The sequence below is a fragment of the Fistularia commersonii genome, chromosome 26 (genome assembly GCF_037954325.1).
Source record: "Fistularia commersonii isolate RoL2024-O1a breed Wild chromosome 26, RoL_Fcom_v1.0, whole genome shotgun sequence".
NCBI classification, from domain to species: domain Eukaryota; kingdom Metazoa; phylum Chordata; class Actinopteri; order Syngnathiformes; family Fistulariidae; genus Fistularia; species Fistularia commersonii.
The window spans coordinates 5,412,575-5,429,520 of NC_141309.1; the positions used below are offsets into that span (position 1 = coordinate 5,412,575).

A 16,946-nucleotide genomic window follows, 5' to 3' on the forward strand; every position below is an offset into this window, starting at 1 on the left:
CGATTTATTATTATAGAATAATTACCATAAGGGTGAAGTTCAAATAAAAAAGCCCTTAAACTACAGAGCCAGGATAAACAAATCATTTTCACTCACTGTAACATCAGGCGTCAAATATGTGGTATATTTGATAAGATAACATGCAACAACATTTGGCTTAATCTTAAAAACTCCAAGGCATCCTGTCCACTGTTAATCAAATATGAGCTGACAATGGAAAACTACACACACACACACACACACACACACACACACACACACACACACACACACACACACACACACACACACACACCACATTATACAAGTTGTTACCTCTGTGTAAAGCAGAGGGAAGTAAATACGACAAAAAAAATCATCACGATTAGCCGGGCTTAGGTACATATCAATGTCCTTCTTCATTCTCTTCGAGGACTTTGAAAGAACATTAAACCGAATCCTCATGAACTTCCAGGCTAAAATAGATAACAACAGATGATTATCTGTGAATTGCTGTTTCATGCAGTAAATGGAAAAACACCAAGGCAATGCAATGATAAAGTTGGGCTGAAAAAATCAGGGGGTTCTTTGGTTTTCCCTTTGGGAAACCAAATGCATCGAAAAAGAGTTTAAGTCATAAAAAGTCTTTGCATGTACCTGTCAAACAGTGCCCTCACAGTATGTCTAAAATAGTCATGAGATCACTTTTCCAAAAGGTTTTCCCTGTCTTTTTAATTCTCAAGTTGTATTCGTCACCAATACATAGTGTAAAATTGATACCAATGTCTGTAAGCGGCCAGTGAGAATCTCCTCTCAACCTTCAGTATATTCTACTAAGCAGTCCCACAACCTCGAGGAGGATCAATAACCTATTATACAGCAACATTTGCAATGTACAAGACATAACCTGTGAAGATACCTGATTTGAAATGAAAAAAAAAAAGCAAAACTCATAGTGGAGTGTTTTTTTTTCTTGAGCCATCCTCAACACCTCATTCTATCACACTAATGACCGCACAAGTAAACCTGATGATGGCCATACCAATGTTTGACTTTCTATGAAAGTGACAGGTTTGACTAATAGCCACGTATCCTGCCATGTACTGTAAATGTGTGTGTGTGTTTGCCGCACGTGTATGCTATCATGCCATCCCATTCTTCATCCTCTCGTTACTCTTAAAACCCGGCTTTCTTCCCACTCGAGCGGAATTCTATTTTCAGACTATATTTCCATATGCAACCTCAGTACTAGAGATGATATATATTCTTTGTGTATATCAGTGTGCTAATGGATGTCAGCAAGTGTATCTGAGTGCATGCATTTGTTATGCATTTGACATATCCATATAATAAATGCACACAAACTCATGACTTGATGACATATCCATCAAAATACAAAAAAAAAAATCATATGGCTTTTTAGGGTTTGTGATAATTTGCTTTATAGTCTGCTAATTTTTAATACTTAAAGCTTTTTTTGCATTCTTTAGCTTTTTTTTTACATTATAACTGTTACGCTCCTGTGACAAAGGAATTTCCCCAATAGGGATCAATAAAGTTTATCTTATCTTAGCTTATCTTACCTTATTATATATGTATAGAATGTGTGTGTGTGTGTGTGTGTGTATAAATACATAAATATATACATATACACACATATACATATATTGCAGTGAAATCACACCGAAAACATGCATCAACATAAACTGCAACATTCGTGACTCGCTACAATGTCTATAAACACACACATATACATATACATATATATATATATATGACATCTATATAATAATAATTAATATTTATATAAATATTTATATATATATATAAAAACAAAAATGTCATACATTCTAGATTCATTACATATCAACCAAAATATTGCAAGCCTTTTATTATTTTAATATTGCTGATTATGGCTTACATCTTAAGAAAACTCACAAATCCTATCTCAAAATATTAGAATATCATGAAAAAGTAATTTTTGTTTTTTTAATTGCATTACAGAAGATAAAGAACTTTATCACAATATTCTAATTTTCTGAGAGTCCTGTACATATATATATATATATACATATATATATATATTTACACAAATATATGTATACTTAAATGTGTGTATAGACACACGGATACACACACACATACATACACACGTATATATATATCTTCATCTTTCGGCTTTTCCCTTCAGTGGTCGCCACAGCGAATCAACTTTCTCCATCTAACCCTATTCTCCGTATCCTCTTCTCTCACACCAACTGCCTTCACATCCTCATACACACACATATAAATATACATATGTATATTTAATAGGCATTTATTCTTTCCTGTTTGTTAATGAAGAAAATGTCTGTGTGAAAGGTTGGAGCCTTCATCAGAACTCATAGTTTGTACCGAGACTTACCGGTGTTCAATAATCAAACACACTGATTTAAAGTCAAAAAAACACTTTCTAGATCCATTGCGTCACACCTGTAGTTCATCCACCCCCGTTTCCATCAGCAACAGATCGGTAGGCGAGGGGACCATTAAAAGTGAGATAGTTTGTAAAGATCAACTACAAAATGAGCGACTTTATCTTCTACAAGCTTGGGGTGACAAGACCATACAGAGAGAGAAGCAGAAAAACACATAAATATAATGAGATCTCCCTTCAGTCATCGTTTAAGGTCATAATTCCTGGCCTTGTTAACTTTTTGTTGTGTGTTTTGTTTAAGGTAAACTTTTTCTTGACAAGTCTGTGATTTCGATGGAAATGAGGCTTTCCTCTTGTTTTGCTACAAAGCGATCGCCCACTCCCGGCCATTTTGTCCAGCTTTGGAATTCCCGTTTTTTATTGTATATATTCAATATATGTGTACCAAGCAGATCGCTTATATTAAACTGAACATCTAAGTTATTTGCTTGTTTTTTTTCTCCTGAACAGACTTCTGTATCATTCTGCGGCGTACCACAGCTGGTGTCTCATTATGGAACCTGATAACCATCTGTCTGATTTTAGGAGTGGAGGTATGGCTGGTGTCATAAGACCTTAATGAGGTTTTAGACAGGTCTGCAATATAGATGGAATGACAGAGAGAAACCATATGGGTCCCATTCTCTTCTTATTTGCATTTTATATGTAGTGCTAAGTTGTATATATTGCCAACAGCCACAGTTTTCTTTTGCATTTGGACGACTTTAACTGCCCTCCTTGTTTTTCTTCTGTCTCACTTGTTTTTGCTTTTTTCCTTTTTTTCTCTCTCTCCTCTGTAACCTCCCCACAGTAAAAGCCCTGCAAATATGTGAATTGTGTTTTATAATATTTTATCCAAGTGTTCAATTAGTCTAAAATCCAGGGGGTCTATTTAGGGAATATTTCACAGGGGTATTATTACAAGCAAATTGATCTATTAGGAAGAGGTATTTGAAAGATTTTCAGCTTTAGACTCGAGCCAAAGCAAGTTTGCACTCAGATGTGTCAAGCTTTGTCTCCCTCTGATAAATGTATGAAGTAATCTGTAAACTGTCCGTCGAGTCTGGCACATTAACAGTCCTGTTTAAACAATGACATCCACAGCTGGGCCCTCCTGAATCACCAGCCATCCAGCAAAGGTCCACAGGGTGCGCCTGAACAAATGCCCAGCCGGGGCTTTCTTACATCTTATTAATCACATTTCTCTATGTTGTCCCTCTGGCCGCCTGCCTGGCTGACTGTCTGCTTAGCTCCTAAAATCATCACCAGCTACTTAACAGCTGTCCGTAACCAAACACACACAAAACACCCAGCTGCTACATAAAATGGCACCCATACCTGCATATGGGAGCATCGTCGCACTCACATCTGCTGGCCACAGCTGGTGCTCATGCTATGTAAATGAGGCATACGCTTACAGTCCCAGGACATGGCTTTTTGCTACATGGGCCAACTTCGCCTGGGGAAGAAAGAAAGGAAGAAATAGCCCGGAAATGATCGGAGTCTAAATAACGTTTGAAAAAATATGGATTTGAATCAAGATAGAAACACCGGCGGATAAAATTGCGATGGGAAAATGATAGACAGACTGGGCGATGAATTAAAGGAGTAGAACGCAGGAAAGGAGAAAAACTGTCCACGTAGGTGAAACGTGATCCTAAAAATAGATGAAGACGGTGTTAAATCACCGAGTCCACGCCGTCTCACATCTCTCTTTGTCCGATCCTGTCTGTAAGTTTTAAAAGTTTGAATTTACTTGAATAATGATCTTTGTACCGGAGAGGGTCACAGACGCCCACGTGCATCCGCTGGCAATTCTAATAGAATTGCCGACAACAATAGAATTATTCTATTATTGTCAAATAAGTAAATCCAAACCAGATCCAGCCTCTAAAATGTGAATGAATATTCTCAAGAGCAGATCGATATAAATTATATTTAAACAAATCGCACACAGGCAAACTGCCAGCAGAAACAAAAATGTTTCTGACAGGCTTCCCTCTTTATTTCAGTCTGAAAATGTGTTTCGAATGATTTTCCTTTATCCAAGTGTCACCTATTTTTTCCCCAGTTCTTCGTATCTACTTGTTTCATATTGTGAAAAAATAACTACTTTGGCGGCGGCCACGCATGTCACGCAAATGCATTCCCTTCACATACAACACAGAGTGGTGTAAAAAGTGAAATACGCGTCCAACTTCATTCTCCGTGTCTGATGCCGAGCATTAATAAGAAAGAAAGCTTATAGATTTCAGTTTGTTGCAACTTGAATGCACATTTGAGCGTCTCATCCATAAATCGCTCTGTTGACGGCTGGTTAATTGCTCGATCTCTATTGAGTTTGTGTTTCCTGGAAAGACGTGCTCGGCAATAAGGGCGGAGTTCCCGTGTTCAAGTCGGAAAAAGAAAGCAGTTTAAGGGGCGGATGATGACTTCTACCACATAAGGCGGCTCTTGCGGTAGATCGGACGTGGTGAGAAAAAATACACGGCTATTAGAGAAGTCTCCTGTGTGCTCCCTCATCACCGAGTAAAGGGGGTCGACCGTGGAGGGAAAATCATCTTCAGCCCTGCAGAGAGAGGCTCCTCTGTTCCCCAACTACAGTCAGGAATCCAACAGGAAAAGGTTAACGCTTGGATCTTCCCGGATTTACGAATCAACATTTCCTTCATTGCGAAGGAAAATGGTTGCCAATGTTGAAGAACTTCCAAAGATAATTAATTACTTGGCCGACTCTGAAATGGGTATTACAGTCTTGTGTTGTTCAATTGTCGCTATGCAACAGGTGGCTTTTTAGCACATGAGGCGGCCAAGAATACATAGTTTATTTAAATCTTAAATATGCAAATCTGAAAGTAAGATTACATCTCTATATCGCTCTTGCAAGTCGTATGTCTTCTTGTCGGAGAAACATGCTTTATTTGCTGTTAGCTTGTTTTAGAAAACCAAGGCAACAGGACAGCGACAGTAACCAGGTTTTCACAGGGAAACCAAGAGGAGGGAGAAAAATTAATTTCCACAGCCTGCGTGGTATTTTCCTCCAAGCAATAACAACACTTCATAAAATCTAAAAAATGCAACACAGTCAGGTTTTTCCATCTGTAACTTAACATAAAACCAGTCTGTTATTCTTTTTCTGTCTCATTACCTGTGTTTCGCTTTTCTCCTTTTAAATACAAGACAGTCACGTTAATCTTCAACCTTAATTTTCAATGGGGGGAGGCAGATTGGTGTGAATATCTAGTTATATTTAAGAATATTTTTTAATTTGATTCATATCACTTTATATCATGGCAGGAAATTAAAATTACCACAACTTAATTGAAAGACCAGGTCAGCTCAGAAATTAGCTTTGGTCCAATCAGTGAGAGCCTGATTCACTTTAATATCATGTTCATAAATCTAGCACCTCTGAAATTGGAAAAACAACTCATATTATTGTGCTTTCGTATTGTCTACCATTCTCCCATAATAAAATTGTGGTCTTACTTCTGATACCGAACACCTGCATCACCAGGTCAGAACCAACCATAATTCCCCAAAAAACCATACAAGGAGGGGAACAATATAGCTCTTTTTTTCTCTTAAGCCAGTGACTCATTTTTATTTGAATGCATTTCCACCTAAATCATACCATGAATGAAAGACAAAAAGAGCTAAAGCCCATTTAGAGACTACAAATAGGGGAGAAAAATCACCTGTACGCTATGGACTTGAAAAGAGAGCTAAATGGTAAATCAGACTAAAATACCAAAACCACTATTATTTGTGAAAGTACAAAAATATGAAAAAAATATAATATACATTTCTAAGAAATCCTATTCTACCACTGATTGTTCAAACCTTCCATTAACCCGTAAATATATTTTTACCATAACCGGTGAGGAGCAACAGGTGTTTCACGTTCCCAATGTAAGCACTGGACAGTTTCTCTAAAACCGACTGTTGTGAAATAAATCATTTCAACGGTGAATATGTATATTCAAATAAAGCTGTATTTTTTGAGCGATTTGTATTAACCGTATGATATCCGATTTATGAAATTTCCTCTCGTGAACGTATGTTTAATCAGTGAGCTGACTGTACCGTCATAAGTAATGATTTTTACCACAAGTCTTTGAAATGGTCTTGTATCGTGGAAATACGGGGAAAACTCTAAAATATGAGTAGAATAGCTGGAGCCTGTTTGAAGAAAAGACTTCCCAAGAGTGTGGAGCACCTTAGTCAACCTGAGAACTATCTTGGCATATAGAGAGGTTTTTACTTCTTATAAATACCGCAGATAGATGGGGCTCTGAGAAAGATCCTTCTGTTTTCTGTCTTTTCTCAGATCAAATGAACTCTCATAAGACACTATTATAATAGAAGTTATATGAAAATAAAAATGATTTAATTTCAATTGCTAATTTCCGTTTTTTAAATGTTTGGTTAGTTTTTTTTCTGTGAATACACCGAAACCCACGGGACCGATGAAATCCACACTGCAACTGTCAGGTAAGCCCATTACTGAGCTCATAAGATCACTTAGATACAAGAGTTTAACTGCAGTGTAAAGTACTATAATACAAATTATCACATTATCTAACATGCATGTACAACATGTACATTAACATATAAAGAGTTTACTTGCAATGGACATAACCATACCTCTGCATATGAATAATGTGTGTCTGTGTGTGTGTGTGTGTGTGTGTGTGTGTATGTGTGTGTGTGTCGCTGCACTTGAGTCCTCAGCAGGGACTCACATCATCATCATTACCTTGACAGCTGACAGTAAAATCCATATATAACTTCATTTTCCCGTTTTTGTTCTTTTTCTTTCATCATCCGACTCCCTTATCTCCCATAAATACAGACTGCACTGTGACATGCCATTATGCGTCCATGAATATGTCATAAAAATGCAATGAAACACAAAGACAAAAAGTCAATAAGTGACAAACTGTGGCTCACTGAATACTTTTCTATCCTAGATACTTCAGAAATATCTTGCCCAGGGCATTACCTTCCATGCAACTGTCAAATTCTTTGTTTGCCTCACATGGCATTTATTTATTTATGATCTTTCTCTCTGTAGAACCAAAGCAATGTTTCTCGTTATTTCATTGCCTCTTTGTCTTTGTCATTTGTATTTCTCTTTCGCCATCAGCATCTAATCCTGACTCATTTCAGGACTTCAATTTTAGTGTCACTCTCTCACCGCCCACCCCCCCCATAGATTTCTGCCTCTTTGATTGCTATTCTTGAGTTTATTCTCTCCTCGTGTGCAGAGTGCGAGGTTGCTGCCGTTCCTTTTTAATAAAAGCCTACGTTTAGATTCTAGACATTTATTGAAATAATCTCAGACAGAGCCTATAGTTTTTAGCACATAAACACAATCTTTCCTTTTCCCCGTCTGCAATTCATTGCCGTTTTACGGCTCCCCCCTTTTTTTGTTTATTTTTTTTGTCATATTCCCCACCTCTCCTCCGCCGATTTGCGGTTTGTTATTTTCCTGGAAGCATTATAGTCATTTTTTTGACATGTACGCCATTAATGTGGGTTTCCTTTAATGCCTCAGTACTTGACACAGTTCACTGCACGCCTAGATGTGCTTTGTAATGGAGAACACGATCCTTTCGCAGGAATCTAACCGACACAGCGGTCGCAGGTTTCCTCTGGGCCTTTCTCCTCCTCTTCCTCTCCCCGGCTCTTTTACTGTACGCGCCCCGCTCATCACCGCCTCCCACTCGCGTTTTAAAATTTTGTGCCACTGTTGTCGAAGACAACCGAAATCACTTGTTGCCACTTTTTACATAAATGCCTCTGATTGCCGAATCTACGATTAAGCCTTGGGACGTCTGCACCGGCGGCGACCCTGCTCGATCCGTTGTGTTTTGAAAGTCTGAAAATGCAATTTCGTTTTGCATTTCACGTGTCTGTGTTTTTACGAAAAGAGTGACGTCGAGTACTGTCTTATAATTGCACAGATCTGGGTTGGTATTTGTTGTGTAGCGGTCAAACCGATAGCATTTATAATCAACCGCAAGTCATTTCATGCAGTGCCATTGCAATTAAGTCTATTACTTCATTAATTATCTTAGAGAACGGTGGAAATGCACTCTCTTTGTTTTCGTGATTATTTTTCAAAACGATCGGTGCTTTGATCGTCCGGCTTGAATCCCTGCCCATGGACCATGGAATAAAAGAATAAAAAAAGGGTTTCAGTATCATCTGTAGGATTCCATATTGTCAGTTACACTAAAGAAAGAGAATTGGAAAGGCTCGGCCATTGTCTGTGACACAGATACAAGTGTAGATAGAGCGAAATCCTTTTTCGCCGGGACAGACATTATTGCTTGCTCTTCATTATTACTTGCATCGGCCAGCAAACTTTTATGAAAATATTATACTGCAACTCCTTGCTACATTGTCTGTTCAAATGAAAAAAAAAATCTGGTTATAATAACATAATGAAATGAAAATTCAGTTCCCTATATTTAGACTGAAGTTTGCATTTGATTTGCCTGAAAACATTTTAATTCAACTTTGTGTACAAAAATTAGATCACAATCCATTTGTTAAAGCTTAAAATACCACAAATTTGTTAATAAGAAAGGTCATCGTTGATATTTGATTGTGATGTTTTAGGGGTTTAACAGATTATTTTGACACGTAAATCAAGATAATACCACCAAATCAAGCTACTTCTAACCCTTTCCATTGACAAACCCGCACGCTCAATCTGTATGGCAAACAACATCCATCAGGACCTCTATTAATCTCAACATAACTGGTAACAGAATCAAATTGACAGAAATGACAAACAGGCAGAAACCTATTTGTAACAACTGACAAAACACCCTCTCGTCCCTTCAAGGGACAGGGCAATATTTCACCAATCTATAGGTGAGAGGAATTCCATTGTCTTTTTTTTTTTTTTTTTTTTTTTAAAAAAGCACACCCATTTTAAATTCCACATTTTATTTCTCTTCTAGCCCTGCTAGAGGGAATCCCACTGACTGTGCAACGGAAAGGCCATTATCTGATGGGTTGCCCAGAGGGAAGGGGGGAGAAATCATGAGGTAGAGAGCAGAAACAGGAGAAAATGGGGTGTTGAATGTGAACGAGGGTAAAAAAAGGAGGAAATGAAATGGACAGAACAGTGAAGTAAGACATAGGGCAGCATTTTTTGGTGGTAGTGTGACCATCCTGACACAAGTGTGTTTCTGCATTTGAGAGAGAAAGGGAACAGGTGAAAGTGCAATCACAGGAGAAAGGTCCCGGGTTTAATTCCGACAGAGGCCTTTGTATGCCGAGTTTGCATGTTGTCTGCATGGCTTGTTCTTCACTTTCCTCCAACAATCCAAAAAACATGACTCCAGGTTAACCAATTTCCCGGCCGTCTGAATGACAGAGTGAGTGGTTGTACGTCACAATATGTGGCCCTGTGATCAACTGGCGCTTCTCGCTTCTCGCCCAATGACAGCTGGGATCGGCTCCAGCCCCACTGCGACCCTGAGTGCAGGAGAAGCGGTATAGAGAAGGAAGGAAGGAAGGGAGGAAGGAAGGAAGGAAGGAAGGAAGGAAGGAAGGAAGGAAGGAAGGAAGGAAGGAAGGAAGGAAGGAAGGAAGGAAGGAAGGAAGGAAGGAAGGAAGGAAGGAAGGAGTGATTACTTGCTTTCACGTGACAAACTACTTTGCTCATCCACCTCTCAGAAAAGAAAAATTGATCAAATGCACTATCAGGATATTTGGTTGCTCTCTGTGATTCAAAGTTTTTGATAATAATAAAGTTTCATGAAATACTTTGGACTTGGTACGACAGAAATCCATTGTCAAACAAATACAAGATCTCTTAAATAAGATCATACATTAAAAAATGGAAAAACTTTGATACATCATCTTTGAAAGTAATCAAATGATCAAAAAAAAACCTCCCTTCTATGTAATGCATCGCAAAGCCCCCTTTCATTTTCTTCCAAAGTGAACAGGTGAAACTTTCGCCGACAACCATGCAGTCATTTTCCTGCAGCTTTTTTTAAAGCACAGAAAATAGAAGAACCCAAACATGAACCCAGTGATGAAGACACGCTTTCTTGCTAATCCTCTTTTCCTTCTTGTCTTAGTCCCTTCTTAAGATCATGATTGTCTCCTGATAAGACACTTTTAATATTTGTCCCAGTGGGGAACCGTTACCACGGATACATCTTGGGCTGCAGCGCAGCATGTGGCTAACTACTATACGGCTAAGTTGTCCCGAGGCGATTTTTCATTAACTGGTCATAAAGGAGTCTCTGCATGGAGCCGGTACAAGTGCCCTCAGATCTTCTGCATGAAGCACTCAGAGGAACTGGCCAGAAAGAAATCAAAAGCCAGACAGGGCGGGGAAATAGAAAGGTTGGACCGTGTCTGTAAAGTCAAGTCACACAAGCTATTTTATTATATTTTTTTGTTTTTTCTATTTCTTTTCTTCCACCAAAATGTCCGCGCTCACTGGTAAAAATCAGGGCTACTTTTCGCCTGGAGAGACCCGTAGTCAGACATATGCGAGCTTCGTGACATATGGTGCTTCTGTTGCTTCCTTTCAACGCTACAACAACAAGACCGGCCAGCTCCCTGTCAACAAACATGGAAAATGTTTTATATTATTGGTCCTTAAAAACAAGCCGCAGATGCTGCGATAAGGAATTTAATTATGTAAATGCATTTGTCTACACTTTTCACATTCCTCAATAAACCTGTAGACATGTAGTATGCAAATAATTCAGGGAAAACAGTGAGAAAAGGATGTGCACAGTAATATACTGCAGTGTTACAAGTGTACAACCCCTTGACATAATCCTTGCAAAACATCACTTATGTTGTGCAATGAATATTGAATGATTTCCGCTGTTTAGATGCATGAACCACATTAAATTCTAGATCATGTAAATGTGTTCATTCCAAAGGGAGATCAGCATCGTGGGGCATTCAGTGGTTACTATTTGTTTTCAGCGCAATTTGCACTGTCGCTGCATCCCTCTGAGTAAAGCGGGGGGTTTACAGCAACGACAGCTGGGTTATTTGGAAGTGCCCATAAGAGCGGCATATGTTGCCTTATTTGGTTGGTGTTGCTGACTCAGTGGGTGTCACCATGAGTGGCACATATTGTTGTGCGGTGGTTATGTCACTGATATGCATAAAAGCTACAAACTGATGTCATGACAAGCAGTATATCCAAAAAGTAATCCATTGAGAATTCATTTTTCGTGAATGATTAAACTCGTACAGTGAATGTGTTATTTCTAAAGCTCCGAAACCAGAAAAGAAAAGGGAGTCAGAAACTCAATCATTGATGACAACTCACGTTGTCATCCGGAGATGATCACGGAATGCGGTTTTGAATGAAATCATCATATCTCATATTCTCTTCTACGTCATGCAATCCTATCCTCCAATCCTACAGCGCTGACCAGAAGCCAAAACAGCCCAGGTAATTAATCTGGGATCTTTCCCAGTTCATTTTCATCAGACATTGTTTGGGACATTAACACGCACAGTCTCGCCTCAACACTACCCGTTTCAACCCTGTTGAAGAACTCCTATTTGAACTCTAGACAGGGATGTGTGTTTTTGTCAGGGCTGGTCACCACACACCTACCAATACAAGGTATGGATATATATTGCATATTATATATATTGTAGCGTTTTAGTCAGGGAAAACACCTGGTTGACAGTAAAATGTCCGTTTAATAAGCAATAGCTGTTGTCGGCCACAGCCAGGCCACACAAGCCTGCAGTGCAACTACTGTTCCCGCTCAATTCCAGGTAAAAAAATCCAAGAATTCCTTGCACCCCAAGGAACCTTGACAAACAAACACGCACTATAAGGCCAAAAGTATTTGCTCACCCATCCAAAAACCCAGAAACGGGTGTTCCAATCAGTTCCTTGGCCACAGGTGTATAGAATCAAGCACCTAGGCATGCAGACTGTTTTTATAAACATTTGTGAAAGAATGGGTCGCTCTCGGGAGCTCAGTGAATGCCAGTGTGGAACTGTGATAGGATGCCACCAGTGCAACAAATCCAGTCGTGAAATTTTCCCCCAACTATTCCACAGTCAGCTGTGGGGATGACAGCAACTCAGCCACGAAGTGTTGGGCCACGTAAAGTGACGGAGCGGGGTCAGCGGATGCTGAGGCGCATCTTGCCAACTTTCACGCTTCTCCATCTGGTAATCTGATGCACGAGTCCGACTGCATTGTGCAAGTGTGAGGTTTGGCAGAGGGGGTGTTATGGTGCTGGGTTGATTTTCAGGATCTTGGCTTGACCCCTTAATTCCAGTGAAAGGAATTCTGGAGGCCCCAGTATACCAAGACATTTTGGACAATGCCATGCTCCAAACTTTGTGGGATCAGTTTGCAGCTGCCCCCCTTCCTTTTCCAACATGACCAGTTCACAAAGCAAGGTCTACAATGAACATGGATGACAGAGTCTGGTGTGGATGAACCTGACTGTCTTGCACTGAGTCCCGACCTCGACCCAAAAGGACACCTTTGGGATGAATTAGAGGGGAGACTGAGAGCCGGCCATTCTTGTCCAACATTAGTGTGTGACCTCACAAATGCGCTTCTGGAATAATGGTCAGAGATTCCCATAAACACACTCCTGAACCTCGTGCATAGCCTTCCCAGAGGAGTTGAAGCTGTTACAGCTGCAAAGGGTGGACCGACGTCATATTGAACCCTAGGGATTAGGAATGGGATGTCACTTGAGTACATGTGAGTCAAGGCAGGTGAGCGAATACTTTTGGCCGTGTAGTGTATATACTATACATTTACTTGGTTTAATCTGAGCATTTCCATCATAAATACTACAAATAAGTATCCCAAGAAAAAAACTTGTAAGACACGGATAATTACAGAGTGAACGTTTGATTTTACTGGAGAATTTTTGATTTTCTATCCCCACTAGCTGTAGGAGAACAAACAAAGAGGAATAAAGAAGGGACCTGGTGAGAAAATAATGACCACAATATGTGTTTTGTTTCTTTGGAGAAAGAAGAAAAGAAGAAAAGATTCACAGCCGGAATTCAGGTCCTTCCCGTTGTGCGTCAGACTCTAATGCTGTGATGTCCCATTTATAAACGTAAAAAAAAAAAGCTTGGCATGTGATGACTCTTACAACATCTTAATGTCCCTTTGTGAGCAGGTTCCAGCAACACAAAGTTTGTACGGGAATGAAAGGAGTGACACAAAGGCTATTTTGTGAAGAGCAAGAAAAACAGGATACAAAGAATGAGACTTACTTTTGCCAGCAGTGATAATGTCAGACGCTCCGTGGCTGATTTGAACACAGTCGTGTTTTGCTTCTTGCAGTTCTCCTCTGTCCCCTTTTCTGTCGGGGGGGAAACAAACAAAAGAATGCATCATTTGCACAGAGATACAATTAACTATAATGCATTAAGACGTGGTAAAGGGGATATCCATGTTTTATATGTACACTTAATAAAGGTTCGGATGAGTGCAGCGAACTTCAAGTTCAGAAAAGTATTTCTAGAAAGTAGAAAATAAAACAAGAGACAAAAAAAAGATGTCGACACACCAGCAAGAATATAAATTCATTAATGACTTCACGACACCATTCTACCTGATTGTGTCCTGGATTTAGAACCCCTTTTGAAGCCTTGTTGGGGAAGATGCAGTTGGGTCGTGAAGCAGAGCCAAAGCATCCATTTTTGGTTCTATCTAAAAAGCCTTTCTGAAACTCTCTTGAGCTTACCTCCTGTTCAGAAATATCACAGGACATGAGACCTGGACGAAATACAGAGAAGGAACGCACTTCTTGAAATACATACAAGTGTCCCGGTGCTGACTTCAAATCCTCCACCGGTAGCTTACAGAATCACCAGAATCACTTACCCTCCATCAAAACTTCTTAAACCAATATGAGAAAGTTTATTAATTTACCGTGCAAAAATTGAGCTATGATGTAGGAATTAGAGAGGCTCATCTGTCTGGGCTAGCAGTTTAATTGCCAGTTCCCTCCTGTTCAAGTGTCCTTGAGCAAGACATTGAATCCTGACGCTGCTTCAGATGCCAGTTTCTGGCGTGGCAGCTCTTGCCAGAGTCACTGTGTGAATGGGACTGTGGAGGGGTGATTAGGAGGCAATGTCACCGAGCACTCGGAGAACTGTTGAATAAAAGCACTATATAATTCAGCCCACGGAAGCTTTATTGACTTGTAATGGCAAGGATGTCTACGCAACTCCAGACTTCACATGAAATCTATGCTATCATTTATTTATATGTATATATTTCAGCTCAGAAGCACAGCATCATGTGTGCGTGTGAAATTGCTTTGGTTAATAGCAGGATGCTGGACTTTTTAACAGTCAATATCTTCTCACTGGTTCTTAAGAAAAAGCTGAGGTAAATAGATGTTTTTTTTGGACCTGAAATTCTAGCTACTGGGTTGAGCTGCTATTCAAATATTGTTCAGTGAATTTGAAAGCGTAACAACCGACATCAGTGGTGAAACATTGCAGTGTCACTACAATCCAGGTAATTTTCCACCAAAGCAGAATGGAATTAATTTTTCTACATGTATGTTCAGTGCTGTGGTTTGAAGCTTAATCTCATTTTGACAAGATTTATGTTTGGATGTTTTTTTTTGTTTTTACAATATTTTTTGTAATAAACAGACGTGCTCACACACAAAAACGAAAACCTTTGCCAAATTCTCCTTTTTGCCCAAGTGGACTAATCCCTGACAGAAGCCGGTATGAAAGTAACTAAATTTTAACGCAAAAGAAAAAAAAAAATGAACTCCTAAAATCATTGCAGTCTTGAGACTGCCAATGTACTTAGATGAAGTCCCAGCTGACATACTGGTGCCAGTTTTATTCACGCCCCCCAGAATCCCCCTTCAGTTCTTCCAGACAAACTGTTGCAAGAAGACTGTGCCTATTCTGTAAGCAGATCCCATTTAAGATGAATGTGTATTTAAAGCGTATCTCTTTTGATGGACGCATGAATGACTGAAGTTGATATTTTTTAGTTCTTTCACTCTAAACAAATACAATCAAAGAGATATCACCCCCACTTTCTTTCAGTTTCCCATTTTGCCTCGACTTGGAGCACTGACATCTTTGGTAACTGTGAGGCTTCGGAGTAAGTTTTCCACCTTCTTGGAGTTTTCAACCATCAAGTTGGTTCACAAGGGGTGAAGAAAGAAAACATCATATTAATACATCATTGTTTCCTTTGTGTCCTTCTGAGAGGGGATAATCCTCCACCCCAAAAAGAGATTTTGTCTCGCTCCCTGTGTTGAACTGGTTGTTGTAGGTCCTTTAAACACCTCGTACAAACACCACCAATCAAATTCTTTCCCCTACACTTTTCCTCATTCTATCCTCATGGCAACCTTGTCGGGTCCTTGTTTCTTTTTAAGCATCTTTCAATTGGTGGGGTTATGCTTCCACCAGGCCTTGTGTAGGTGGTCTTCAACACCCTCTGGGATAATACCACCAAAATGAGCCTGAGCCCAGTTAATTCTGTAATCCTAAAACTATGCAACAGCCTCGTCAAATTGTGTTCTAATAGTCACCAAATGTGTCCTAGCCTGTCTTTAACACACACACAAACAAACACACACACAGAGACACACACACAGCTAAATAAAGGAACATTGTAGCAAAATAAAAAAAAAAAAACTTTGCATATAAAAGTGGAATACACCATACAAACATTTTAGAAACAAAAATGGCACGCACTTTTTTTGAGGTTAGAAGGGAAGCGCCCTGCACTGATGCCAAATGGGGTTTTCTTCACCGCTGCAGTTCTCTTCAACAGTTCCAGCGCACAGCGCGGGTCATTATATGTGCCAACAGGAGGCGATGCTTCTTTCAGAGGACCAAACCTCTAATGGATGGATATCAAAGGTTACGAGATGAAGAGTTCAAGTTAGAAAGGGGAATGAAAACTGAAAAATATGACCGTCTTCGGTCGGGAACAAACAGAAAAACACTGAAGTGCACCATGTGTGCAGTACAGTTTAAAATTCAATGATTAATAGTATTCCAGTAATCAAAGTGAGAGGAGCGTTGCTCTTAAATTTAACGCTGTAAACACTGACTTTCCCTGCAGAAAACCAAAAAATAATGGAGCACTTTATTACCCACAGTCAGAGGTAGTTGAGACATAACTTGACAAAATAAACTTTTGTGTGTGGGTGTGTTCTATTTGAAGCAGTCCTTCTCATTACGAGAAAGTGGAATTGTTTGTCCTCTTGTGGGTTGCAAAAAAAAAGACATTTTGTGACAGAGCCAGAGACGATGATTATTTCAGAGCATTAAGGACAAAATTCGGGCTTGTGTACCATCAACATTGTGGAAAGAATTAGGCACAGCTGTAGATTGAGCTCATGTTAGCCCTGGATACCCACATAAGCTGTTTGTGTGAAGCAACGCATCTGTTGATTTTTTTTTTTTTTTAAGGTCGCAGGCCATCCAAATCGTCGCCAAAATCAAATTACTGGAGCAATTTCAAAT

General features: G+C 39.5%; 1 protein-coding gene across 2 annotated transcripts in view; it reads right to left on the bottom strand.

The window, feature by feature from the left end:
* Positions 1–8,878: 8,878 nt before the first annotated feature.
* Positions 8,879–16,946, bottom strand: part of stpg2 (sperm-tail PG-rich repeat containing 2) — a 35,421-nt gene continuing 27,353 nt past the window's right edge. Inside the window, exons 8-10 of one of the 2 annotated variants that reach the window (XM_086174390.1) lie at positions 16,170–16,317; positions 13,704–13,792; positions 8,879–9,931 (exon numbers count right to left, since the gene is read on the bottom strand). In XM_086174390.1, the coding sequence (XP_086030516.1) occupies positions 9,800–9,931; positions 13,704–13,792; positions 16,170–16,317 (369 nt within the window). In that variant the 3' untranslated portion in view covers positions 8,879–9,799. The remainder of the gene's footprint in view (positions 9,932–13,703; positions 13,793–16,169; positions 16,318–16,946) is intronic. The other variant, XM_086174391.1, reaches the window with a different exon arrangement.